Below are 26,347 nucleotides of genomic sequence, written 5' to 3'. Positions count from 1 at the left end.
ATGGCTGGAAGACAAATGGCGTGCAATTCCACTTTTAAGGATGTTTGGGACATTCTGTAATCGGAAACTTATCCCACTTTGTGAATGTATTTTAATGTCAGTAACACACATTTAACCTTAAATAAACATGTGTATCTATTGGTTAAATTAAATAATGTAATAAGCTGTAACCAGTTAGTGAAATGGGAAACGCATATTAAAAATTGGGATATTTTGCTCTTTCTGCCACACCTCTCTCTCTGCCCACTTACCCAATCCATTGGTTATTCCTGCCCACTTATTCTCCTCCCACAGTTCCCCTACTTTTTCCCCCCACTTCGACCACTGCCTGGCACTAACATGCATTAGAGACAACTGTGGGCTTTTACCACTGGGTCTCTTAGAGAATGACACCTCAGGTCCATACATAGGGGTTAAACACAGCACATTTCTGGGTTCTCGGCACAACATGTTTGCTATTTGATGCCAAACTTCTGCAGCTTGTGATGAGGAGATTAAACATCCCCTTGTGCTTGTATAAAATATAGCTGCCATGTGGCATTGGCACCATGTCGTGTCCATTCATAGCTTTTATTTAACAACACTTTGCATGCTGGAATGTTTAACCCCTTACTTAGATGGTCACAGCATAACTCTCAGAATGCAAGGCGCTGTTTGCTTAAAATCCAGGGCTGGCTGGGGGTGTCACACGTGACAATAGAGCCATTTGAAGGCAATGGTGAATCTGTAATTTAGCAGGCGTGTCTATACTCTTAGTAAATTGTAAATACCGCCAGTGTTGACACACCTCTGTTTGTTATGAAGTAAGGCTCAGTCTGGTGGTTCAGATCAGTCCTTATGAGGGAAGCTGCTGGACTTGTTTTTACCATGCTCTTTGAAAGTATTTTCACCTTGATGCAAGAAGAAGGTTGGATTGTTTTACAAAACATGCTGGATTGTTGTATATTGCTGGACTGGTGATTGCTTTATTTTGCACTTTGAAAGTATTTGCACTTTTTCTTTTGCTTTACCAACTACAGTGTGGTATTTAGTCAAGGAATGATCCAGTAGAAGGTTAAAGTCTGAGTTTATTAAGCTCAGGAGAAACACAGCGACATAAGGCAGGAACCAGAGATCAACTGCCAAAACACTCACATTCTACAAAGAACACTGGAACATCAAGAAATGAAGGTTCTACATACAGGTGCCTGAGATGCACAGCCCTAAGAATACTACATTATCCCCTTTTCTATACAACAAAAGATGAAAAAGAAAATGAAAGAAAAGAATGGGAGAAGAAAATACAGGAGAGAAGGGAAGAGGAAGAAAAGAAAAGAAACATAGAAAATAAAAGTAGAAAGGTGTAAAGTAAAAGTAGAAGGGCAGAACATGACTAAAAAAACATGACTATCTGAACCTGGCAGGGATCCTACAGACCCTAAGACTCCTGCGAGGCTCTGGCACAAAAGAAGCATCAATTTTGCTACAATCACTTCCCTTTCCACCTTTATCAACAGAACTTAGACATCCACTGTGGGAAACAGAGCTGGAACCTAGAGAAAGGCGATTAGGGGAATCATCATCTCTACTGATCTTAACAACTTTACAAATGTTCCACCAATTCTTGTTATTAACCCGCACAGCATTCCCACAAACCTTATCAACCACTAAAGGCTCGGAGAATTTACTCCTCCCCTTGGAAACATAAACAGGATTTTTGATGCGAACAACATCACCAGCACAGATATTATGAGGAACAGATCTTTTCCTCTCATCAAAATACAATTTTTGCTTATTCGGAGCATCAGAAACATTTTCCCTCACAAAACCATCAATCCCATCCATCACATTCATCTTCACCCACTTAGACATCCAACCTGGACAGATTTTTGTAGAAGGTTTTCTTCCCCTTAAAAGTTCAAAGGGAGAAACCCCAGTTGAAGAATGCGCAGTTGTACGGTAAAACCATAACATAGAACGCACAGCATTCTCAACCACGCACTTGCTGGCAATGGCCCACTGGACACAGTTGTTGAGTACACGGTTCATCCTTTCAACAAGGCCATTGGCCTGGGGGTGGTAGAGGGAACTTTTTTTGTGAGTCACACCACCCTGTTTAAGGAAAGATTCAAATTCAGAACTGACAAATTGGACACCATTGTCCGTCATGACAACCGAAGGAAAACCCTCCCTCAAGAAGATGTCTTTCAAAAAAGAAATAACACTAGCAGAAGAGGGTTCACTGATAAAACGAATCTCCGGCCATTTGGAGTAATAATCAATGGCAACAATTGCAAAACGGGAACAAGAAGGTAAAAGATAGAAAGGACCAACTAGATCAACTCCAATCTTTTCCCACGCTCTTTCCGGAAATTGAATGGGTTCCAAAGGGGGAGACCTAACCTTGTGACTTTTGTCTGAAGACTTGCAAATGACACAATTATCAACTAAAGTATCAACACAAACGTCCATCTGCGGCCACCAAAACATATCCCTCAACCTACGTTTCGTGAAAGTTTTCCCTAAATGTCCTTCATGTGCACCATCAACCAGACGTTTCCGCAAGCTCTCAGGAGGAATAAGCCTACCACACCTCATGAGAACACCATCTTCGACAGTGAGTTCATCAGCAACTTTGACATAGGTTTGGAAAAGTCCAGAAACATTCTTTTCTTTAGGCCATCCAGACTTCAAATAATTCACAACTTGAAGAAGTACCTCATCCTTCAATAACTCCTTCTTCGACTCGACTTCACTGATAGCACACATACCTTCAAGATCCAAAGCTGCAACAAAACAATCCTCAAGATCATCTTCCTTTTCAACCTCACAATCATTATCAGCTAAAGGAAAACGTGAAAAATAATCGGCCCTGACATTCTTCGAACCAGGCAGATAAACAACCTCAAAATCATACTGTAGAAGCTTTGTGGACAGCCTAGCAATCCTAGGGGTATGCTCCTTAATCTTCTCACCAGACAAGATAGAGACCAGAGGATTATGATCCGTTCGAATCGTAAAATGACTACCCCAGAGATAGGGATTAAACTTCCTGACCGCCCACCAGCAAGCTAAAAGCTCCTTCTCAATGACGGAGAAGTTCACCTCGGCCCCACGCAAAACTCTTGAAGCATATGCAATGGTATTATCATTTTGCCCATTCCTCTGAGTGAGAACAGCCCCAAGTCCGAACCCACTCGCATCCACAGTCACAACACATTCTTTGTTGGGATCAAATGGTTTGAGAACACTGTCCCCTACTAACTGTAATTTAATCCACTTGAAAATTTCTTGACAGTTTTTATCCCAAACAAAAGGCACATTCTTCTTCAACATGTTAGTCAAAGGTTGAACTTTTGACGCATAATCTTTGATAAATCTGGAGTAAAATTCACTGAGCCCAATGAATGACTTTAAACCAGATTTGTTGACAGGAGGCGAAGCATCAACAATGGCTTTCACTAAACCAGGACGTGGTTCCACACCTTCATGTGAAACAACATGACCTAGAAATTCAATTTTTTCTTTTAAGAAAACACATTTCTCACTCTTTAATACAATGCCTTTTTCTTGCATGATTCCCAGAACTTGATTCAAAGAAAAGTCATGATCCTCTATGTTCTCGCCAAAAATCAAAACATCATCCTGGAAAACAAATACCCCAGGAGTATCTCTAAACATTTGACTCATCAATCTTTGGAAGACTGCAGCCACTGACACAAGGCCAAACGGCATCCTGCAGTATTGAAAACTACCAAATGGTGAGACAAACGCCGTCAAATGTCTAGAAGATTGACTCAACACCACCTGGTGGTAAGCGGAAGCCAAATCCAACTTTGTAAACCACCTTGCCCCTCTGGTAAGAGACAATAAATCCGTGATTTTTGGCAAGGGGTGTGAATCAATCCAGATGTTTTTATTGAGACTGCGCAAGTCCACACAGACGCGCAAATCACCATTCCTCTTCCTGGCGACAAGAGGAGACAACCACAAGGACGACTCAATAGGCTCTATGACCCCTTTCTTGCATAACCCCATCAACTCCTTTTCCAAATCATCCCTCACGCTGAAAGGAACACTCCTGACCTTATGTTTTATGGGGATAGCTCCATCTTTAACTCTAATTTCGTGGTTGAAGCCCTTAATTATACCAAGGCTGTTCCCGAAGACAGTAGGGAACTTAGAAATTAATTTTTCGATATATTCATTTGAGACAATGGCTGCTAAACTTTCAACATTGTCGCAAGATTCTTCTATACTAATCTGTTCTTTAGTACCAGGTCTGAGGATCATCTTAAACAATCCCTGGTGGAACCACCCCAAAATGTTTAAGCCCTTTAAAGAGACATATACTTTGCCAAAGATTTTCCTCCCCCTGAACTGAATGATGTCTTCAAAAAACCCAAGAAGAGCTATCCTGCACCCTTCATAAGAAACAGGAGCTCTGTCAGGTGGTAGGAGGTTCCTTTCAGGCCAAGTCACATCAAACAATTCTTGAGTGATCATAGTTACTTTAGCGCCTGAATCTACTAACAAAGTAATTATCTTGTCACCCACACCAAAGTCTTCATAAGGATCAACACAATCTGAGGGATCCCCAAAAATAACACCATCATCCCGCACAACCACAACCATGTCCCTAAGGTCGTCTTGGATGCTGTTCATAGAGTCAGAGTCTTTTCCGGTACTTTCATAAAACTCTGAGACATTCCCTACTGCATTAACAGTACCCTGACTCAGGGATTTGTTGTTGAAAGTAGAGTTTCCCTGTTTTGAGACTTGACAAATTTTCGCAAAATGGCCAAACTTTCCACAGTTCCGACAGGTAGAGTTCCTGGCAGGGCAAAATTTGTTGTTCTTGTTATGGGAAGGATTTCCACATCTATAACAAATGTCACTCCTAGAAAAAGCATTTCTCTCAAAACGCTGTGAACCGGGAACATTGTTTCTATCAAAACGTTGTTGACCAAAGGCCACTTTATTGTCCCTGTTCTCCTTGGTTCTAACTATGGAAACTGCTTCTTCACATTTCTTTTCAAGTTCCTTTACTTCTTTTTTCGACAGCTCTATACTCTTGGCCATGCGGATAGTCTCTTCAAGCGTAGGATTTCCCAAAGTTAGTAGTTTCTGTTGAATAGACTTGTCAGAACACTTACATACATATTGATCTCTAATTAATTGCTCTCTAAAACCCTCAAATTTGCATTCTGCACTCAGCTGTCTTAGACTGGAAACATAAGTCTCAACATCCTCTCTAGGAAGTTGTTCTCTTTTGAAGAATTTGTGTCTAATAACAACTAGACTTGGTTTGACGTCAAATCTCAACTCCAATCTCATTCTAGTGTCAGTATATTCATCTACATCCTCCTCCGCGTTGTTCCTTGTCAAGGGGGGTAAATGTTTATAGATCTCTCTCCCCTCAAAACCTAAGGAATGTAGAAGTAAGCATTTTTTCCTTTCTGCGCGATATCTTGAGGCTCCTATGGCACCCAAATAAGTCTCAAAAGCATCGAACCACTTTTTCCAAGATATGGGTGGATTGCCAGGAGTTTCCAGAAAAGGAGGTGGAGGAGAAACTGACTGCATCTTGAAAATCTGGTTATTTACTATCAGACAGTGCCAGTTATTAGTGAGATTTAATTGACTTAGTCTCTAATCTCTTTTAAATTTGCCCAGTCGCTGTTCCATATACACTGCTCTTTGTTTGTCCTTTGTTTGCACTTTGTAACAATGTTTTGTTTTCTTTTAAAAACGGTTATAACATATGAATTTGTTAATTTCCCAAAATGTGCAGCATTGGTGTGAAGGTGCTTGCTCACACGAACAAATTGGCCGTATTCCTAACGTTGATATTTATTTGCCATCCGTTCTGTCATAAAAACAACAGGAATCATCAAGTCATCGTATGCGGTAAACGACGTTGTCTTGTAACAAGCAGCGTTGCTTGGGTAACGCGGCTAAGATGGCTGAGGCAGACGTCACACGCGTCAAACGTTGCCAGGGTAACGCGTCTGAAATTGCTGAGGCGGAGTTCCAATCACACGCGTGAAATGTTGCCAGACGTTGCCAGGGTAATGCGTCTGAGATTGCTGAAGCGGACGTCAGTTGCGTGTTGCACTCAGCCAACCACACGCGTCAAACAGAAGACAAATGCGTGTTGCGCGCTGCCAACCACACGCGTCACCATGCGTGCTCGCGTTGCCAACCACTCACTCACTGACAAGCTGATGACGTCGCTTACTCCCAAAATACGTTTTGGATTCTTTTTGCCAAAAAAAAAAAAATGCGCTTGAAATAAAGCGGAATAAAGCGGCACTTATCTAGCTTATCCACGACGTCTGTCTCATCAAGGTTGTCAGTGAGACTGCCTGTCTTCGTGCTCCCACGTCGTTTTTTAACAGCGCAGCAAGACGAGGAAAGTCGAGGTAAGGCAAGCAGGTCCTTTATACTCTCCTGAGCATCGTCGCCAACAATTTTGTGGTATTTAGTCAAGGAATGATCCAGTAGAAGGTTAAAGTCTGAGTTTATTAAGCTCAGGAGAAACACAGCGACATAAGGCAGGAACCAGAGATCAACTGCCAAAACACTCACATTCTACAAAGAACACTGGAACATCAAGAAATGAAGGTTCTACATACAGGTGCCTGAGAGGCACAGCCCTAAGAATACTACATACAGTTTGTATATATTATCATTAGGTACTTGCTGATATGGTTTGTTTTTATTCTACATGCAATGTTATTTATGGTGTTGCTTGCACTTGTCTGTAATATGTGTAGCTTAAATCTTGTATTTAGCATTGTTTACACTACAGCAATGATCAATTAAAACCGACAAACATCTGCATCAATGTCCTGAAGCATCCAAACAGTTTTCTTCCTCAGCCTTGTTTGCCTGCCTTTTTTGCAGTGCTTACTAATAAGACATTATGATTGAAATTGCTTCCTCAGTTCACATTATTATCATGCACAACCTTTGACAGTCGCTAGTGTGTGGCATGCAGATAATGCACCAGTCTTTTTCTCTTGACTTTCGCAGGATACTGAGTTATAGCTTGTGTACTTCTCATGTATATTGTCAGTCGAGTTTTAATGGAATTGCAGGTTTGGGTTGGTCTTTCAAAGTTTCAAGGTACTGTCAATTCTATTTCAGACTCTTCATAGTTGTTCTTTGTTCCTCGGCCATAGGCAGTTCCTGAGACAATAGGATCACTCCTTGGCATTGTTCTGATTGCTGCCTCAGTTAAATAATCTGCTTTTGACAGTATTGTCACAAATGGCATAGCTTGTATGTTAAGAGTGTTTCCCACTTTCTCATAAGAACTTAGAGAAAGACATTATAGAGGCATTTCATTTAAATGTTGGACGTTTCAAATCAAAATATGCTAGATTTCTAGGTGGTAGGGCAAAGTAGTAAATGGTGGGCTGCACCACCGGGGGAGGAGGGGGTCCCCTCCATGTGCTTTGCAGGGGGGCCCCTCAAGTTTGGTTACACCACTGACTAGATGCAGCGATATCTGCAGAGCAAACTGTGTACATGAAAGAAAAACAAACGTAAGGGGTAACCCCCTCCCCCCCACAAGCTTCTAAATAGGGGCAATACAGTGGTATCCTACACAGGACGTCTTACGATGACCAGAGTTGGGGCTGTTCGAACCCCAGAAAAGATGCAAAAGCAACGAAGACTAAAGCCCGGGCGCCTACCTTTGACTTGGGCATCATACTCTGTCCGGATTTCCTTGTCCTTCTTAAACCTGGCTGGATACATCATGTTTACAGCGTTGTCAGAAAAGGCAATCTGTTTTCTGGCCATGCTCTCCAAAAACAGGCAAAGGTGGTAGGTGGAAAATAAACACTCCAAGGCGACGATCCTGGGTGTTTCCCTTAGTTTTAATCCTCCCTAGATGGAGCCGCCTGTGCAGGGGGCTTGGAGAGGACAACGCAGCTGTTCAGGACTCTGGAAGCAGGTAGCGTGTCCTTGCACTATACCAGGGGCTTCCCCTGCAGCACCTCAGGGTTTGCCCCTCAGAGGGGGAACCCCACGCAGACGCATGTATCGTCCTGCCCGCTTCCCGGGGAGGTGCAGGGGCGCAGTACGGTGCAGAGGATTATCAAACATATATGCGCATGGCGGCTCATGAAGCGGGCGCCATGGGGTTTAAAAAACAAAGTAGTCCCTACACAAAACAGATCCAGCCCTACAGCGCAAATAAACTGTAGTTGGTTGGTGCTGCCTGCGATGAAAAGGAAGTGACGTCCCAGACCGCCAGCCAATTAGGCGCCAGAAAAACATAGGAACGCCGGACAGACCCAATCGCAAGCAGCAGGTGGGATTACTCTCCGTATATGGATTACTTCAGGTCTTGAAGACAGCACATGCGCGCTGCCTAGGCTCGACCTAAAAATGTGTGCACCGAGCATCATCAGCCTCGCACAGGCATAAATATGATCAAAGGGGGTTGGAATTGAGAGGTAGAATGGCATTCAGTTTGCCCCTTCAAGATCTATGGATAGTAGCAGTAACCAGTGGAGACCCTTTTACACTTCTGGGTTTTCATATTGCCACCCACTCATACATCTACATAGTTTAAACCCAAGCCCACCCTCCTGGATGCTTTGACTGTGAATGTCATAAGTTTCATGGTATTTGGCTACTACTGCATTGGTTGTATAAACTCTAGAGTTACTAGCTATGGGGCAGCTCCTCAATTAAAGCATTATCCAACCAACTAAATTGTCCTCAGCGATGGAAAAATAAAATAATATTAAAGTTAATTTATTACCATTTAATCTTTCAAAACCCTGTCCCAGCCAGGCATGTGCATTTTAAACCTCTCTAACTCCGCTGTCTAAGACACCTGGGTTAGAGGCAGAATAGTGCTCCAGTGTCCTCGGGAGTGCCAACGAATGCTGCTCCCTCCAATCCTGGTGCTTCGTTCATGCTGCATTAAAAAAGCGCCAGGATTGGTTACTGCAGTTTTCTGTCTGGGTCCCACGTTTGAGCCTGCCTGTCTGGAGAAGACCCCAGTGAGAAGGATGTCGCACCAGGAATGAAAGTGTAATTATATTTTTACTTATTTATTTACTTTTATTTGTGTCCCACCCGCCTCACCGCCCTCCGTACATGCCAGCCGCCACTGTAGTAGCCATTAGTTGACTTTAAATGATCGCAAGGTGTATTAACTCATCAATGAAAACAACTTAAACTTTCCCAGGACTGGTTCTGTTAAAGTAATCGGGGCACATCCCAGCTATCCTCGTAAGGTCCAGATATTCCTTTCCAAAACTTCCCTTCCTAATTTCAGCATTCAAACCCACCCCAGTATAAAACAGGGGGCTTCCAATAATAGTGGCTGTTCCACTCTTCCCCCGCTTTTACATTTTATGCCTTGTTAAAGGATGGCAGCTTGCGGTATTCAAGGTGGCAGAGCCACTGCCAGTTCTAGCTGGAAAACTCATTTTACAGTTCTGCCAACCCTGATCCTTCAGTCCAGGAACACAACAGAAATCATGACAGCCTCCCAGGTGCAAGCATAACACTTCCAGGCCTTGGTGGTTATATGTTTTTAGCGCTTCCAGAGAATGGACCCCCAGTTTGGGGCTCTATCTCCAGGAAACACATAATTGATGATTATTTCACCATTAAGGCTTGGCATAATGTTTTTGCTGCCACTGTGCTAACCTCCCTTTCCCTAAAGTGTATCCCGTAAGGTAAGTGGAAAAGCTTCATGGAGGAATGTGTGAAATAAAACAGAAAATCTTTGTATGTGGCTGCTGTTGGTGATGCCCGAAAATGTGGAACATTTGTCAAAAATTGTTACCCTGAATTTCACCGCAAAGCAGACACATCGAGGTCAATTCTGATCTGTCTCTGCAATATCTGGTCCCTACAGTGGTGTGTAATATTGTGGGAATGGATGGGTGGGTGTGTTTGTGTCTGTGTGTGCAGACCAGTTCCCAAAATGCATAATACAGTCTGGCTCCGTTGGAGGTCTATGCTTTTGAATGCACTGCAGTCATGGATGTTCTTTTCGGTCATATTGGTCTGCAGGCTTTATTGTTGGCCTCTTCAGACAAACATTATACAAGATGAGACATAATACTGAGTGCATAATGAACTCTGCTGAACGAGGAGAGCAAGTAATATTTAATTCAATTCCCTTTGTCTTTTCTTATAGTTTGATTGTTAGTGGAAATATTGTAGTAGTACTTCTCATGTCATCATTATAATGTGTCCAAAAGAAAGCGCAATCAACCGATAAAACCAGTGTACACTTACCTTTACACAAAGGCTTCGGATTCCAACCTTCCTCTGTGCATTCTGGAGTTCTGCCCTCAGATTTATATCCCATCTCACAGTAGAATTCCAATCTCTCATCCTTCCTAAAAACTGGCTTGGCGTTTGTAATTGTTCCATGTGGAATTGCAGGCCCTGGGCAATTTATTTCTGAAAACAATGGAAACCAAGCACAGTGAATACGTGTAATCGTCGTTTTTTATTTTCATGACTTGTCGCAGCTCAAAAATGGCATAAAGCTAGTGAGTAACTACAACCAGCACTGTCTGAAGCCTTGATCGATATATGTGGGAGCTGTAAAATCCATAGGGAAAGAAAGCTAGCGAAACTTTGTTCTATTCTCAAAGGTTTTTTTTTTTTAATGGAGTTTTATATAGCGCGAACTTGACCCGAAGGTATTGGGTATCATGGCGCTTTACACCCACCAGTTGCGTTACATGAGGACACATTCATTTTTGTTAGGCATGGGGAGATTAAGGGCCATATGTATCAAGATACCAATTAGCGATTCTGTAATAGCGATTTTTAAGAAATCGCTATTTCAGAATCGCTAATTGGTATGTATCAAGAAAACCACAATTTTTTAGTGATTTCTTGATATTCCTTAATTGTGAATTCGCAAATTGCGAATTCGCAATTAAGGAATACTTTCCCATTAATTTCTATGGGCCTCCTGGCCCATAGGAAGGAATGGGAATTTATTCACAATTTGCGATTCGCAATTTGCTAATCGCAAATTGAGAATAATTTCAAGGGTGCAGGGGTGTCCAAAGGACACCCTTTTGCACCCCTGAAATAAGTATGGGTGCACATGTGGTGCACATACATGCCCTAAGGGCATGTATGTGCGTCACATGGCACTTTGAAAAATGCTGAAATGTGCATTTTTCAAGGAAATCGCATCTTACCACCAACTAAAAGGTGGTAATTTGCGATTCCTTAAGGGCATTTTGGATTTTTTTTTTGCTTAATACATTGCATTTAAGGAATCGCAAAATTTACGATTCCTTAAATGCAATCGCAAAATAAGGAATAGCAAATTTTGCAATTCCTTATTTTGCACCCAAATTCATTCATACATAACATTTTGCGAAAATGAGTTCGCAAACGCCGAAATTCTGTGAATTTCGGTGTTTGCGAACCCATTTGGCCTTGATACATATGGCCCTACGTGATTTGACCAGGATCACAGGATGTTCAGCGTCATTGCCGAGATTAGAACCCGGTTTCCCAGATTTGAGGTCGACTGCCCTAGACTTTTGGCAAACTCCTCTCCCCAACACACATGAGCCTTTATCAAGTGCTGGGAACAGTGGAACTTCCCACCACTAAAATAAAATCTTATGCCACATTTGATGGACTAGTGGGTTTTTAGGTGAGACATCATTACACATGAGTTTGGGTGTTTTACTAAGTATTAAGATGTTTTGCTGGTGCAAATGAGACCCTGGGCTAATGTGAATAGAGTAGTCCATGCACAAACAGTGAACTCTCCCAAAGTAGTACCTTTATAGGTATCCACAAACATTTTGAGTATTTTCCAGTGCATTGTTTAAAAGGTTCCTTGATTATCCCAAGTACTCTTTAATTTAGGTAATAGCTGCCCCTGGAAGATGTTTGCAGATGGCAAGAAAAGTCTAAAAATATGAGTGAATAAATGCATGGAACGATTACACTGGATATCTATTTTAACTAAATCATGAACATGTTTTTTCTAACCTGAAATAGACAGTGCAAAAATAATTCAGAAGATGCAAATTCTTAAAGGAACAATACCCCAGTGAAATGATGAGTAACAGCCCTGACTGCAAACAGAGAGGATTGGGGTCGTAGGAACATCACAGTTTGGAGGAACCCTTTAATCAATCTCTATAAGTAATGAAAAGAATAGAGCAGAACTTCACTTCAATTTGCAGCGATAATGTTTCCTGTCTTGAACCTCGATAAACCTTGTCTACACATAGACCCTGATGAAAAGCAGTCATGAATCAAATGGCCAACCACGCTATTTTTCGTGCCCAAACATGTGGTGTAGACGGGAGAAGACAGAGTAGAGGATTATAGGTATCATGGATTGTTCGCATTGGGTTTTCTTCTTGGATACTCCCAAACATTTGCATGACTGAAAGTGTGAGAGAACCTGTGCTCATATTTGAAGCATAGCAAAAGAGTTTCTGAGGGTGGTCAAAATGGTGACCTCTAAATGATTCTAGGAAAGTATCTTCCTAGTTTATCTTATATAAAGGAATGTTGTACTGAGGTTTAGAAACATGCATAGCTCTAAATGTAATGCAAAGAGCATTGCCAAACTGCTGTAGTCTCACAAGATTGACAGACTAACTAGATTACATCATGTGAAAAGACAAGGACCCAAAAAGCATCTTGTTAGAAATGGGGGTCTCTAGTTGGCATAGGTAAGTACCTTTGTCCAAATAGGGACCCTGGCTTCTAGCCAGGGTAAGTGGGATACACTTCTAAAATAGCCCCTGCTCACACCCTTGGTAGCTTGGTATGAGAAGACAGGCTTATCTCAGACGCAGAGTGTGAAGGATTTGTGAACACATACAGTAACACAGTGAAAACTCTACAAATGGACACCAAAATGGAAATCTTTATCTAAACCAACAAGACCAAATCCAATAAAAATCCAACATAAAATACTCTTGAAAAATAATACTTGTGCAAAATAACCTTTAATTTGCAGGAAAATCAATAAAACACAATTCTTCTGACTCAGTAGCTCTTCCTGGGGCTACCGCGATACTGAATACGATAGACTCTAGCAATTCCAGCCGAGCGAGTCGATACGGACCAGCTAAAGCGGCAACAGACTTGGACAACGTACATTTCTTGTTGCAACCAACAAGTCAGTGTGAGTCGGCCGGGGCAAACGTTGTGGTCGCGTTGTGAAGCAGAGCGTTGTGGCGGGTAGTGTCCTCAAGATGCGGTGCAGGCAGAGAATAGTTGACCGAGTTGGTGAGACCAGGGCTTATGTTGAAGGGTGAGACGGTGCGCGCTGCAGTGCTGGCAGGTCACGGTGCTGCAACTGAGCCGGATGATGTTCGGGTCAGGCAGTGACGGAGTAGGTGGCGTCCTTGCAGAGTGTAGCAAAGCGTTGAGGAGTGCGGTGCCCACCGGACACCGTGCAAGCAGAAGCTCGTTGACGGAGTTGGTAAGACCAGGGTTGAGTTGCGAGGCATGGCTCTCGACGGTGCTTTCAGGACACGGAATCCTGTGAGGGACTAGATGACAGAGTAGGTTACCCTTTTCTTCTGCAGCGACAATCAGAGATGGTGACCACAGACACATTGAGGTCTTTGCTGTTCCTGAGACCTCTAGAACAGGGGGCAAGCTCAGCTCATGCCCTTGGAGATCTTCTCTTCAAGCAGGGGGGACAAAGCAAGCAGTAAAGTCTTTCTCCTTTCCTTGGCAGCAAGTAGCCACTGCAGGCTAACCCCAGGCACCAAAGAGCACAGGGGCAATATTCTTCCTCAGCTTATCCGGCTCTTCTCCTTGACAAAGGTTCCTCTTGATTTCCCAGAAATTATCTAAAAGTCTGGGGTCTGGGCTCCTCTTTGTATACACAAAAATCCTTTGTTCTCTGAAAGCAGAGAGTGTCTGTACCCAGCCAAAACCAGTTATGTGGGGCACTTTGCAAGTGCACAACAACCTCCATTGTCAGTGTGAGCCCTGGCTCCAGACACACCACAGGGGGGCGAAGACATCATTGTGGAAGGCAGGCACAGACCTATTCAGGTGCAGGTGCTTTCTCCCCCACCACTCCACATGCAGACCAGGCTCATTCAGCCCAACGCTGACTCATCAGGCTCTCTAGAGTCACTGCCCCTCTCCAGCCCCTGTCATCCAAAAGCCAGACATGCAATACAAAAACCTAGCAGAGGCACACTGGATATTTTAGGCAAGAAAATACCTACTTTCTAAAAGTGTTTTTTTTAAACCCAGAATGTAAAAATCACCCTCGCTCAAAGATGCATTTTAACATTTTGAGTTCAGGCATATTAAACTTTATTTCTCTACCTTGTTCCCAGGGCCAGTTATGTTTATAAGATGTTATGAACAAACTACCCATTCTGTCCTATGGGAACAGGTAGCCTTGCAATAGTGAAAACACGAAAATGGCAGTATTTTACTATCAGGACATGCCCACACATCAGGGCATGTCCAACCTTTCACATGCAAATGCAATGCACCCTGCCCACAGGGGTACCTTGGGCCTACCTTAGGGGTAACCAATATGTGGAAAAGGGAAGGTATACAACGTTTACAACAGAGTTTTTACCACGCACTACCACTACAACGCAGGCATTACCACGCATACCATTACAACGCATTGCGCTGGGGGGCGCTCTAGGATAGGGAATAAGTATAATTTTATATCCAACACCTTCCCTAGTGTCCACGGGGACTGGAGTTGGAATATAAAATTATACTTACCACTATCCAGCACCTCTAAGCGCTATGCGTTGTAACGGTATGCGTTGTAAATACCGCGTTGTAATGGTATGCGTGGTAAAAGTATGCGTTGTAACGTCATACATCCAAAAGGGAAGGTTTAGGGACTAGCAAGTGTGTGCACTTGCCAAGTCGACATGGCAGTCCCAAATGGCACACAGGCTCTGCGATGGCAGGCCAGAGTTACATTTTACAGGCTGTTCCTGTGGGTGGCAGAATCAGTGCTGCAGCCCACTAGCAGCATTTGATTGACAGGCCCTGGGCACACACAGTGCACTGTACTAGGGTCTGGCAAGTAAATCGTATATGCCAATCATGGAATCACTAATCCATAACAACAATTTACAAAGGGAGCACTTGCACTTTGGCACTGGACATCAGTGGCAAAGTGCCCAAAGCATTTAGACCAGCAAAACGGAGTCCAACACACAGCAAAAACACAGGAGGCAAAGGCAAAAAATGCAGGAGAGACCCACGCCAATGCTGCCATGTCTAACACATCTTTTTCTTACTTTTGAACAAGGTTTTGAATGGAAGATTTGAACGTTAATTGGGTGAGAATATCCATGCAAGACAACAACTAGTATTACAGGTAAAAAACATTTCTTCTCGAGGAGGGTGTCCTCTTCAAACTAATATTCTTAGAGGGGAAAATGAAACAGGGCAGGGTCATAAGAAGAAGGTGTCCATCAATCCTAACATTAAGCAAGACTTACCAGTCCAGTTCAGTGCAATAATATTTGCCTAAAGTATGACTAGATTACTAAAGAGCAGCACTGCAAATTTGTGGCAGGGGAATGTTCTCCAACAGGGGTATGGTTGCTTTTCCTTTTGTGTAACAAGTTATATGATAGCCAGCTGAATAAAAATGTATTCTTAACTTTAGTAAGCTGACTGTCTGTTTTACATGAAAGTTAGAATTGACATTAAGAAATTCAAAGAATTCAAAGCACTTCTTCTTTGTATGAAATAAAGCTAATGATTTAGCTGCTACAAAGCTCTGTGTGCTACCTATCCCATGGTAATAACAGTTACCAGAAGAGATAATTTCCAAGAAAGTGAGTTAAGTTGCATTTATGCAGGGGTGTGACTAAGATGGCGGCGGCATTGGATGCTCTTTAGGTGCGCTCAATGCCGGGCCTGTACTGTCTTTTGACTGATCGTGGCAACCGACCTACCGACTTTTCCACTTGCCTGTGCTGTCTTACCTGGGTGCTGGCATGGAGCAGGACTATAGCTGGAAACCCACAAATGGTGACTGGAGATGACACTGCAGTGCGGGGCCTATGGCGATCACCTGCCGCCGTTCCCGGAGAGCGATGTGAGGATAGTTACTGAAGAAAATTGCGTGCAGCCCTACAACAGGTAGGGAGCCCCACTTCCTGCTATCTGCTGTTGCCGCAGCCAAGGAGTGAAAGTATTTGTGGGGGGGACATGGCAGATGGGAACCCCTCCCACTCGGCCGACCCCTGGTGATAATAGGGCTTGAGGGCGGGCGGCCGACCAACGGCAGGCTTGCCCCACCCCAGTATTTTTGGGCGTGTGTGCAGTCTAGAGCCCAACAGTGCTCTTTGGGCTTCATTTGGGCTGGGTGGGTTACAAAACTGGACATTGTGTCGCTGTGTCACCATCTTAAGTAAGGTGACATGGAAGCCTGTTAGGTTTGTAGGTAGCTGAGCAGGGTAGTTGTTTTGGCGGTCTTAAAAGAATTTGCTGGTAGCTGTGGGAGGTAGGGAGGCAGGAAGAAATGTCGTCTCTACCTGTGGATCCCAGGTTGGCCTAAACGATGAGCCTGCTCACCGAGGCAGGACGCATGGACCTGTTGCGGGTGGAGGCAGAGGTGTGGCAGGCGCAAAAGACAGCTGATGGGGTAGTCGTGGTGTTGTGGGCATGCTACCCGACGCGGGCCCTGAGGGGAAAGAACAACAATGTGGTAAGTGCAGGTGGGCATGATGGCAGTGCGGCTGCATGTGGCCAAGCGCAATGAGGGAGGGGGCGGGACACCACGAGGCATCCCGCACTGACATTTATGAAGGAAGCGGGCAGGGCCACATAAGGACACAAGCATGAGGTTGCGGCTGCCAATGAGGCCGCGAGTGGCACGAAGAAGCTGAGGGGAAGGGACAAGGGCATGCCTGTGGTGGTGGGGTGGAAGAATCCCAGCGGGGAGGGCCATCAGGGAAACAATGGGAAGGCACAGAGCAGGAGCTTGAAGGGGAGGGAGCCAGGAAAGAGACATGCTGAGGGAGAGATTTTGGGGAATTTGGATGTGCAGGGGAAGGGGCAGAGAAAGGAGGGACAGGCAGCACAAAGCTGATAGATGTCATGGAAAGGGAGGAGGACATAGAAAGAGGAGTGGGGAGGGGAGGCCATGCAACAAGGGGGTGCAGGGGGGACTAGATGGGGGAAGACACCTTCATTGTGGATGAAGGGTTGGTTGGAGCGGGACCCCGCAGGGCTTAGTACATGCCAGTTGGAGGAGGGGGTTTGATCCAAATTACTCAGCCACAGCCCTTGAGAAGGGAAGAAAGAGAAAGGAAGGGAGGGAGGAATGATGGGTGGGGAGGAAGGGCATGTAAAGGGCCCAGCATCTGCTATTGTAGCAGCAATGCTTGAATGGAATGATGAGGAGGAGCAGGGAGGGAGTTTTGAGGGGCAAGGGTTATGGTGTAAGCCTCCAGCCGCAGTAAATACATGCCAGGGAGAGGTTTCAGGGGGGCTCCAAAGCGGCGGAGGCATTCGGCAGGGCGAGGGTGGAAATAGGTGAGACAGACAGGGTTGTGGGACAGTGAAGGGGTAGGCGGGGTGTGCTCAGAAGGTGGGCAGGAGAGGGGGGTATTGGTAGTGGTGTCCAGTAACAGACGAGGGCTCTAACCCCAAGTTGCTGGACCTTACTTTTCAATTGAAGAGTAGGAGGGCAAAGGAGGTAACAGGCGAGGGTGAGTCGCATGCGGCTCCGCATCACTGAGGAGAAGGAATGGCACTGCCAAAGGTGGACAGCCGGGCCACCTAGAGGAACAGTCAGGACACATGCCATCTGCAAATGGAGATTCAATCAGGTGGACAGCAACCCCGTGGGGTTGGTGCAGCCTCAGGGGCAGTGGCGCGAATGACAGGGCAAGACCCCAGGAGTAGGTCAGAAGGGCTTTTGGCAGCACAGCGGTATCCAGGCTTAGACCTGGAGGAGTTAATTTGCAGTAGCAGGGCCGAGGCACAAGTGCATACAATAGTGGAGGAGGACCCCATGCAGTTGGATTATGACGAGGATAGTGTGGAGGAAGGGGAAATTGTCGAGGACGAAGGAGGGGAACAGGAAAGATTGGGGTCATAGTAACAGTGTGCCTAGTGTGTTACAAATGGAGAGGAAGCGACAGCACCCGGCCCATGACAGAGTGGTGCATACCCCTGCATGACTGGTTAGGTGGTGGAATCCAGTGAGGATGACGACCTTGACGCCAGATAAGGGTAATAAAGAGAGAACTGATTGGAATGATTCCAAGGTAAAGGTGTCAGCGGGGACTAATGCACAGAGAGGCGACAATACAGAGGGGGTGCGCTTGCTGAAGGGTTTATACGTGAAGGATACAGGGGTGGGTCCAGAAATGTAGGATTTGGATGGGGAGAAGAAAAAAGGGGGCAGTGGTGAGTAGGCAGGGCGAAGGGCAGGGTACAGCATCGGTCAAGGAGGAGACGACAGGGGTAGACAAGGAAGACACTGGGGAACAAACAGATGAGAAAAAAGAGAGCCACAAGATAAAACTCAAGAGACTGCCATACATGGGAGTGACAAAGCCATTAGGAGCCCATCTCATGTTGTCGACAAAGGAAAACATTTGGAAAGGGTAGTACGTAGACATGCTGAAGTTGCTACAGTGGGAGTTAAGGGCAAAGAAGGGCTCGAAGGAAGAGGAATTAGAGTTGGCCAAAAGACCTAAAATAGCCATGACCATTGAGAATTGGCCAGCAGCTTTCCTAATATTCGCAAGTGTAAATTGCAAGAAATACCCTGAGAGGTGTGTGTCTATCTTTAAATACATGGATGTAATCAGGAGAGTGCAGGTGACGTATGGGGGCTACGCCTGGTCACATTATAACGAGCAGTTCAGGGTGAGACTTGCGTGGGACCCAGAAGCGAAGTGGGGAGAAATAGATGCAGCCTTATATCAGCAGACAATGGTGGCAGTTAAGTTTGAGAAACTACTTATAAGCCAGTGGCCTTCCCCTAGTGTAGCACCCCTTTCAGAATCGCCCCACCCAAGGGGGTTGGGATACGCAGCCAAAAGCTCAGGGAATATACAGGGAGCATGCTGGGATTTTAACAAAGGAGCATGTGCACAGGAATATTGCAAAGTCAGACACGAGTGCTCGAAGTGTGCGGGTAGACACCCATTGGTGTAATGTTATGGTGCAGGGTATAATGGTCAGGGGCAGCAGTTTAGCCAAGGTACACAGCAAAATGCAGGGAACAGGGGAGGTAGATGCGCACAAGGCAGTATGGGAAAAGGCTCATACACTCATTAACTAGCCATTCTTAGAGCAGTGGTTGGCATACTATCCCTATAGGGAGGATGCAACACTTTTGAGAGCCGGCTTTAAAGAAGGTTTTAAGCTAGGATATGAGGCTCCTTGGTCCAAGAGGTGGGTAGACAATTGGAAATCAGTAAATTCCCACAAAAAAATAGTGGGAGAAAATTGTTTAAAGAAGTTGAAGAAGGGCGCATGGCAGGCCCCTTCACAGTTTGACCTATGAAAGACTTGATAATTATACCAATCAGGGTAGTAGCCAATAAGGACCTGGGACAATTTAGATTAATACAGCACCTCTCATGGCCCGAAGGCTCATCTGTCGACAACTTTATTGCTGAAGGCTTGACATCAGTTTCCTATTCGTCAGAAGACGTGGCCACGGAACTGGTAGAGACAAAGGGAGGTTTGCGCATGTGGTGCAAGTTTATGGAGGATTTCAATGGCATCCCAATGGTGACGCCCAAAGAGTGGGATGTAAACATATACTCAGATGCAACAGGAGCAGGGGGTTTCAGATTATACTGGCAGGGTAGGTGGTGCGCGGAGCAGTGGCCACGTCCCTGGAAGATCGGGAGAAGGAGCATTGCCTTTTTGGAGCTATTTCCTATAGTAGTTGCATTACAGTATGGGCTCAGGCCTTAGCACACAGGAAGATCATTTTCAGGGTGAGCAACATGGCAGTAGTGCAAGTGGTTGAAACTAATGGTGGGCATAGTTGGCAGAGTGCCAATTCGCGGAATTCTGCAGAGTTGATCAATGAACTCCGCTCCGTCTCACACCAATTAATAAAACAGAAACCTCACAACAAGTACCTCTATCATTACATGCAAAAATGCATATAGTGAGAGAGGTGATGATTTTGGTGTCCTCACTAACCTAGGGGGAGTACCAAGCAGATGCCTTGAACACAAAGAGCACGTCATGCTGAACGATTGGTGGTGGTCCCATCCTCCTAGGACCACCCCAAGCACAGTTATATGCAAAAATACAATCCCAACCAAAGGCCCTGCAAAGCAATATGGAGTGAGATTCTAAAGTGCAGTGATCATTATAGTATCCAATATCAAAACATTCCTCAAGGGGCAGGCTCTCCAGGCTCAGATGAGAGCTAATACTATAGTATTCAATGCACTCTAGAATCTCGCCCCATAATGCTTTGCTGAGCCTTTGGTTGGCATTGTATTTTTGCCCATAACTTTGCTTGGGTGGTCTTAGAAGATGCGGGGAGTCAGGGTTGGGGAAAGCCTAGTTTGTATATGTTCTTACCTATGTGTGTTTTCAGGTGCTGTGGCGGGGTCAGCAGCAGCAGATCTGTCCATCTGGATTGTTGGTCATTCTTTCGTTAAATAGGCAGAGTGCCATGAATTTAGCAAATGGAAAGGTTTGAGCCTTGAACTGGACACCTCATTGTTTAATGTTTATTGGCAGGGAAAGAGGTATGCGATAGCATTAATTGTTTCCGGTTTTAAACAAGTTAATCAAGGTCATCATTTGTCTAGATGTTTTGATTATACACCTGGGGGACAACGACTTAGGGGTGTGCAAGGTCTTGGCGCTTCTGAAACAAGTGAAAAGGGACCTTTTGGAGATAAAAGAGCAGTGATCAGGGTGCTATATCATTTGGCCAGAGTTCATCCCAAAAAGACATTGGAGGGGGGCAGTGTTGGAATAAAAATGTTTTAGCTGTGTTGTTTATGCATTGTAAGTCTTAAGTTAGCATTTGCTACAACATTTTATGTTTAACAGCCATTTTGAGCCATGATCAAAACTAATTCTCTCTGTCTCTGCTGAATTCAACTGTGGTAACTTTATGTTTCTTTAAGGTTGGGCCTTGCTGTACTAACGAATACACGGTTTTTAACTAGCGCGTACCTTTCCCACTAGATAGAGGCATGTCCCCACCATAGGCAGAACGACCTTGACAGTAAGACAGTGTGTGCCCGGTCTCAGAATCGAAACCCATCCTTCTGTAACTCCTTTGTCTAGTTGCCTCCAACTGGAAATTTACAGTCTGGGCATGTCCTTATTGGTTCTGAATTGTACATAATGTATCACCATGATTGCTGAATGTAGTCCCTCTATAGCAATCCCAGGAGGCTGGGGTCCTCACATCGAAGCACCGTGGCTTTCAGCTGGGATCGCAAGTCATGAGAGTGGGCCGCTAAGGGACGCACACTGTCCTCCAGCTCCTGATACTTCGCTTCCAAGTCAAGAGCAAGGGCGCCTATCGAGCCAACATCCGCCTGCAGAGACACCAGTCGGCCCCCCATTTTAGCCTTGAATGCATCAAAAGAGGCCACCATGTCAGCCTTAATGTCGTCTCTGAGTTCTTGCTTAAATTCACATACGGAGGCCATCAAATTCTCCAGTGTGAGTGCCTTAGCTCCGGCGGGATGCCCTTCACTGCTCGATCCTTTAGTAGTGTGGGTGAAGAAGCTGGAGATCTTTGTGGGTTGAGTTTTTTTGGGTGGCATAGGGACCAACTTGGTCAGGGTATCTCCTTAGCAGGAAAGAGAAAACACCCCACTCCAGTGGGGAACCTGGACTCGCCCCATCACCCCAGCCCCTCGCCCCTTCTTAGGCTGGGAGACCTTCTTGGGGAGGAAGATGTGTGAACAACGTAGACAGCGCGGGCCTCCAACGGATCCAGAGAACACCTTGTTGGAGGGGCAGAGAATTGCTCGGGTCCGTCAGCTGGGGCATCACTGCCTGGGGGTCGCCAGTTGCCACTACAGTTGCTCTACACCAAAAACCCGCCTCACGGGACCAGGAATCCCATCCGATCAGTGTGGAAGCCCCTCATTGCTCATCGAATGAAAGCAGCTCCTTTCTGTCTGCTTCTTCTCTCAACTCTGGTGTCAAGTAATGCCTGAGGGGCTGTTTTCGCCTGGGCCTCAATGCAACCCAGGGCCCCAGGGTGTTCTCCCGCTTCGGGATCCACACTCCTTTCGCTCCGGTGTAAAGAGCTCCCTGCCACCAGAGCCTCGCCTTAGGAGAGCTTGCTTGTTGGATGGTGGTGGGCCAAAGAACCCCTTGTTCACATTAAGAGGGATTCTGAGGCAGAGGCAGCATGCGGGCTACAGTGCCACAGGCCAGTGCTCTTCAAGTGGCTGTGAAATGGCACCTGACCGCCCCATTTTAAGGGCTGAGGGCTGCAGTGCTCCCGCAGGACCCCTCCATCCGGTGGGGGTCCCGACGTGGAGGCCACTCTCCCGCCGCGGGCGCCGTTGCAGGTCTCACACCACCATTTTAGCGGAAATAAAGGCCGAGGGTGTTCAGCTATATAATACCCCCGGCGTCACTGGGCTCCCCTCACTGCCCTTGCCCTCTTACCCGCACGCACCCCACGGCTTCTTCAAAAGATCTCCACCAAAGTGCCTCGTTTATGGGAGCCCGTCGGGCATTGCAGCGCTGGCCCGACGAGGAGCCGAGCCCAATGATGAAGCATGACATTATTCCGGGTGTGTGAGGGCATCACGAAGAAAGACCTGCCCTTTCCCTTGTCCCCTTTTTAGGAACTGCATACCCATCTGTAGCTCAACAAGCTACAAATCCCATGGTAATGTTCTCAGTGGAAGATGCACATTCTATCATAAGTATCCATGAATTGGAGAACAATCTAGAGGTGATCAATGATGTGGGTAATACACTTACTGACCTAGGATTTGTGGTGAATTCAACATGTAGAAGTGGCCTTAAAATAAAATCACAGTATAATCCAAATATGCCACATGACAACATTGATCGTCTAGCAGCCCGCGCTGACAAAATAATCATCTGAATACAAGCGGACCCACGCAAGACCATCCAAACATAAAAATGGAACACTCTCCTAAACTCAAGTAAGATAAAGCGACAAATTAGGAATCTTATGTTTTGCAGTCATTCACACAGATACTTAACAATCAAATTTTACCACTTAGGTCATAACGCCAAGATGACCCAGCCCACGCCAAGCAGTCCACAGATTCTAACTACTCGGACATACAGGTACATTAGAAACATATCATGCGGATACAAATTTAGAGCGAGAGGAATAAGGACTCAAATATATAAAACACTTTTACTTTCCTAATTTTCACAGATTACACTGTGGTTCAAAGCCCCAACGAAAATCCCCAGAGCAGACAGGGGATTGGAAATGCGTCGACCCTTCCTTTTAACGCCCATGAGGGACATTTATTACAGTTTAACTCTGTAGAGGGTAGTGCACATACAGATATATCCCCACAGAGATGTATAGGATTTTCTTTTCCCCAAGGGCAGCTGGTCTTTAAGAAGCCAAATTTAGTGCATAGTGAGACAACTTTAGAAAAATGTTATAGACTGGTGTAATGCAAACATTTTTATATACTGCAAGAATTGCTTTCATTGATGAATAATGGAATTTCATGTTTTGTTTTTTCAAATCTAATGATCACGATTTTGATTTTTGGTAAAATTGCACTGTTTTATGAGCTGTGTATCTTTTTGTATGGCATATCTAAAAGTGTAAAAGTATTATATAGAAATGTCAGTGAATAATGCTAAAGTGTATAGCAGGGGACAGTGACAAGTTGTGTTGGCTTCTAGTCTGCTGAAATAAATAGCAGCTCAGAAATTGGTGGCCTGGGAATTCTGTCCTTTTGTAAGTTTACCACATCCTAACAGGCCCTCTAGTTGGACGTAACCCCCCATTTTGATAACACATGACAACATTGAGGCATTCCACTCGTTATGATCCAGGAATGGTAGGTCTAAGAGGACATCAGAATTACAATATAAGAGACAATTTAACCAGGAATCAACAAACTGCTTTACATGAATTGCTTATGGATTCCTCCATAGTTCTAAAACCCTCTGATAAGGATGCTATGAAAGTATTAGATGGCAAGGATATGAAAATACCATCACTAGATACCATGAGATGCTCAATACCTAGTGGAATGCAGATCTTTTGGATGATGACGAACTCAGATTTCTCAAGAATAACAATCCTTGTCTATACCTTCTACCCAAGGTGCACAAACACGCAACTAAACCACCGGGCGACCAATTTTCTCCTCGAATGGGACCCTTCTTGAAAATTCTTCTATTTTCTTGGATTACTTCTTGGCACCATATGTCAAGGATCTCAGGTCATGCTGTCAAGACAGCACCGATTTCCTCAAGAGTATCCATGATATTGGGCGTTTGTTCATTGTATATGTGTATCAACCAGGATCAAGGAGTAAAAGTCTGCTTATACTATTTGGGGAGAAGGCCAATTGACTTTTATGACCATACCGAAATGTTGAAACTGATGATGAAATATTCTCCTAATCGAAAATATTTTTTTGTTTGACAAGGTGTTATATCACCAGAAATCTGGTACTGCGATGGGCACTTGTGTCGCCCCCAGCCTGTTGAACTTGTTCCTAGGCTGGTGGGAGGAGCAAGTGGTCTAGACAGATGCCAATGCTGACTTCACTAGTCATATACTGTTATGGTTAAGATATATTGACAACCTTTTTATCATCTGGGATGGCGAAAAAGAACAAGCCTTGAGGTTCATTGAGTCTTTGTTATGCAATAATCTTAATCTCAGCTTCAGACATAAAATAAGTCAAACTACATGTGATTTCCTAGACATATGTGTTACAGTGCAGGAAAGTAAACTTGTAACATGTCGATTCAGGAAAGAGACTGCCGGTAACACCACAGTACATGCACGCAGGCACCACCCAGCTCTTTCCTCAATGGTATCCCGTATGGCGAGCTCCTGTGGGCTTGCAGGAACTGCAGCACTGATCATGGGTACAGGGAGGAATGTGATGTTATGCTAAAAAGATTCAAAGAGAGGGGATCCTCTGGCAAAGTCCTGTCACAGGCCACTATGATATAGAACGATATCAAACAAGAAGAGGTATTGTTCAACAGAAGTAGATTACCCTCACTAAAAAGTTTATCCAGTATACCAAGAATTATCACGACCCACAATGATCGATCAGGAAAACTAAAATCTGTGCTGAGAAAGCAGTGGGGTCTCATACAGGCTGATCCCATCATTGGTAAAAGCATGGGCAATTGCCCTACTGTGACATATACGAGACCCATTTCACTCCGAGACAAGCTAGTGAGAATTTACTATCAAACTGAACCATCCACTACGTGGCTACATGCCAATAAAGGGTTCCACAAATGCCATGCTTGCAAGGCCTGCAAGAACAGTGACAATTGCAAAACCTATAGGACCTTTAGTGGCAAGGAAAAAGTCATCTCTAAGTTCATCAAATGTACAACTAACCATGTGGTTTACGCATTTGAGTTTCTATGGGTCTTTGCTATATAGGGAGCACCATACCACCAGTGAAAAAACTTATACTTGAACACCTAAGGATGATTATAAACCTGGATTTCAATTACCCTGTAAAGAGACACTTCTATAATGTTCATCAAAGTAATAACAAATTACTCACATATGTAGGGCTTGACAGGGTATACAAACATATCAGAGGCAGTGACAGAGAAAAACAATTGCGGATTTATGAATCACGTTATATCATCGACCTCAATACCAGAATGCCTTTTGGTCTCAATTAGGAAGAGGAGCTAGCAACTCACACAGGGGTATAGTTTCCCCTAGCTCTCCCTTGCTTTCAACTATTACTTTTTAAATTTGAATTGTATAGATGATTCTGTATTTTGATCAATATTTCATTAGTAATTATTAGGGTGCACTTTTTTGTATTATTTTGGACCATTGTGGAGTGTGCATTTTTCTGCCTAATGTTGGGTGGACTATTACAGATTCCAATCCCATATAGGAGGGTTATGGGCACTTGTCCTTCTAGTACCATGTATACTGATAATATGTATTTCAAATATCAGTTAGAGCAAGATTGTACTGAGGGACATCTTATTGTGATGATCCTCAGAATATTGGGCATGTCCGCCCACATTAGGAATTGTGATGAGCAGTTGCGCACATACACAGAAGAATCTTTTTTCTAGATTTACACTCACTTTCACTTTATTTACGGTGTCACTTAGGTCACACTTATACGATCATCCCAAACACACGGTGTTTGAACGCCTTACATATGCTTACTTG

At 44.6% G+C, this 26,347-nt stretch overlaps 1 protein-coding gene across 3 annotated transcripts in view; it reads right to left on the bottom strand.

The window, feature by feature from the left end:
* Positions 1-26,347, bottom strand: part of LOC147747719 (coagulation factor XIII B chain-like) — a 1,426,313-nt gene that overhangs the window by 1,368,721 nt on the left and 31,245 nt on the right. For all 3 annotated transcript variants that reach the window (XM_086955242.1, XM_086955259.1, XM_086955250.1), the window contains exon 2: positions 10,258-10,425. In XM_086955242.1, coding sequence (XP_086811368.1) covers positions 10,258-10,425 — 168 coding nt within the window. The remainder of the gene's footprint in view (positions 1-10,257; positions 10,426-26,347) is intronic.

The sequence above is a fragment of the Lissotriton vulgaris genome, chromosome 1_1, assembly GCF_964263255.1.
Source record: "Lissotriton vulgaris chromosome 1_1, aLisVul1.2, whole genome shotgun sequence".
NCBI lineage: Eukaryota > Metazoa > Chordata > Amphibia > Caudata > Salamandridae > Lissotriton > Lissotriton vulgaris.
Note: the sequence above shows the minus strand (reverse complement) of the source record. Positions and strands in the feature narration are given on the sequence as shown.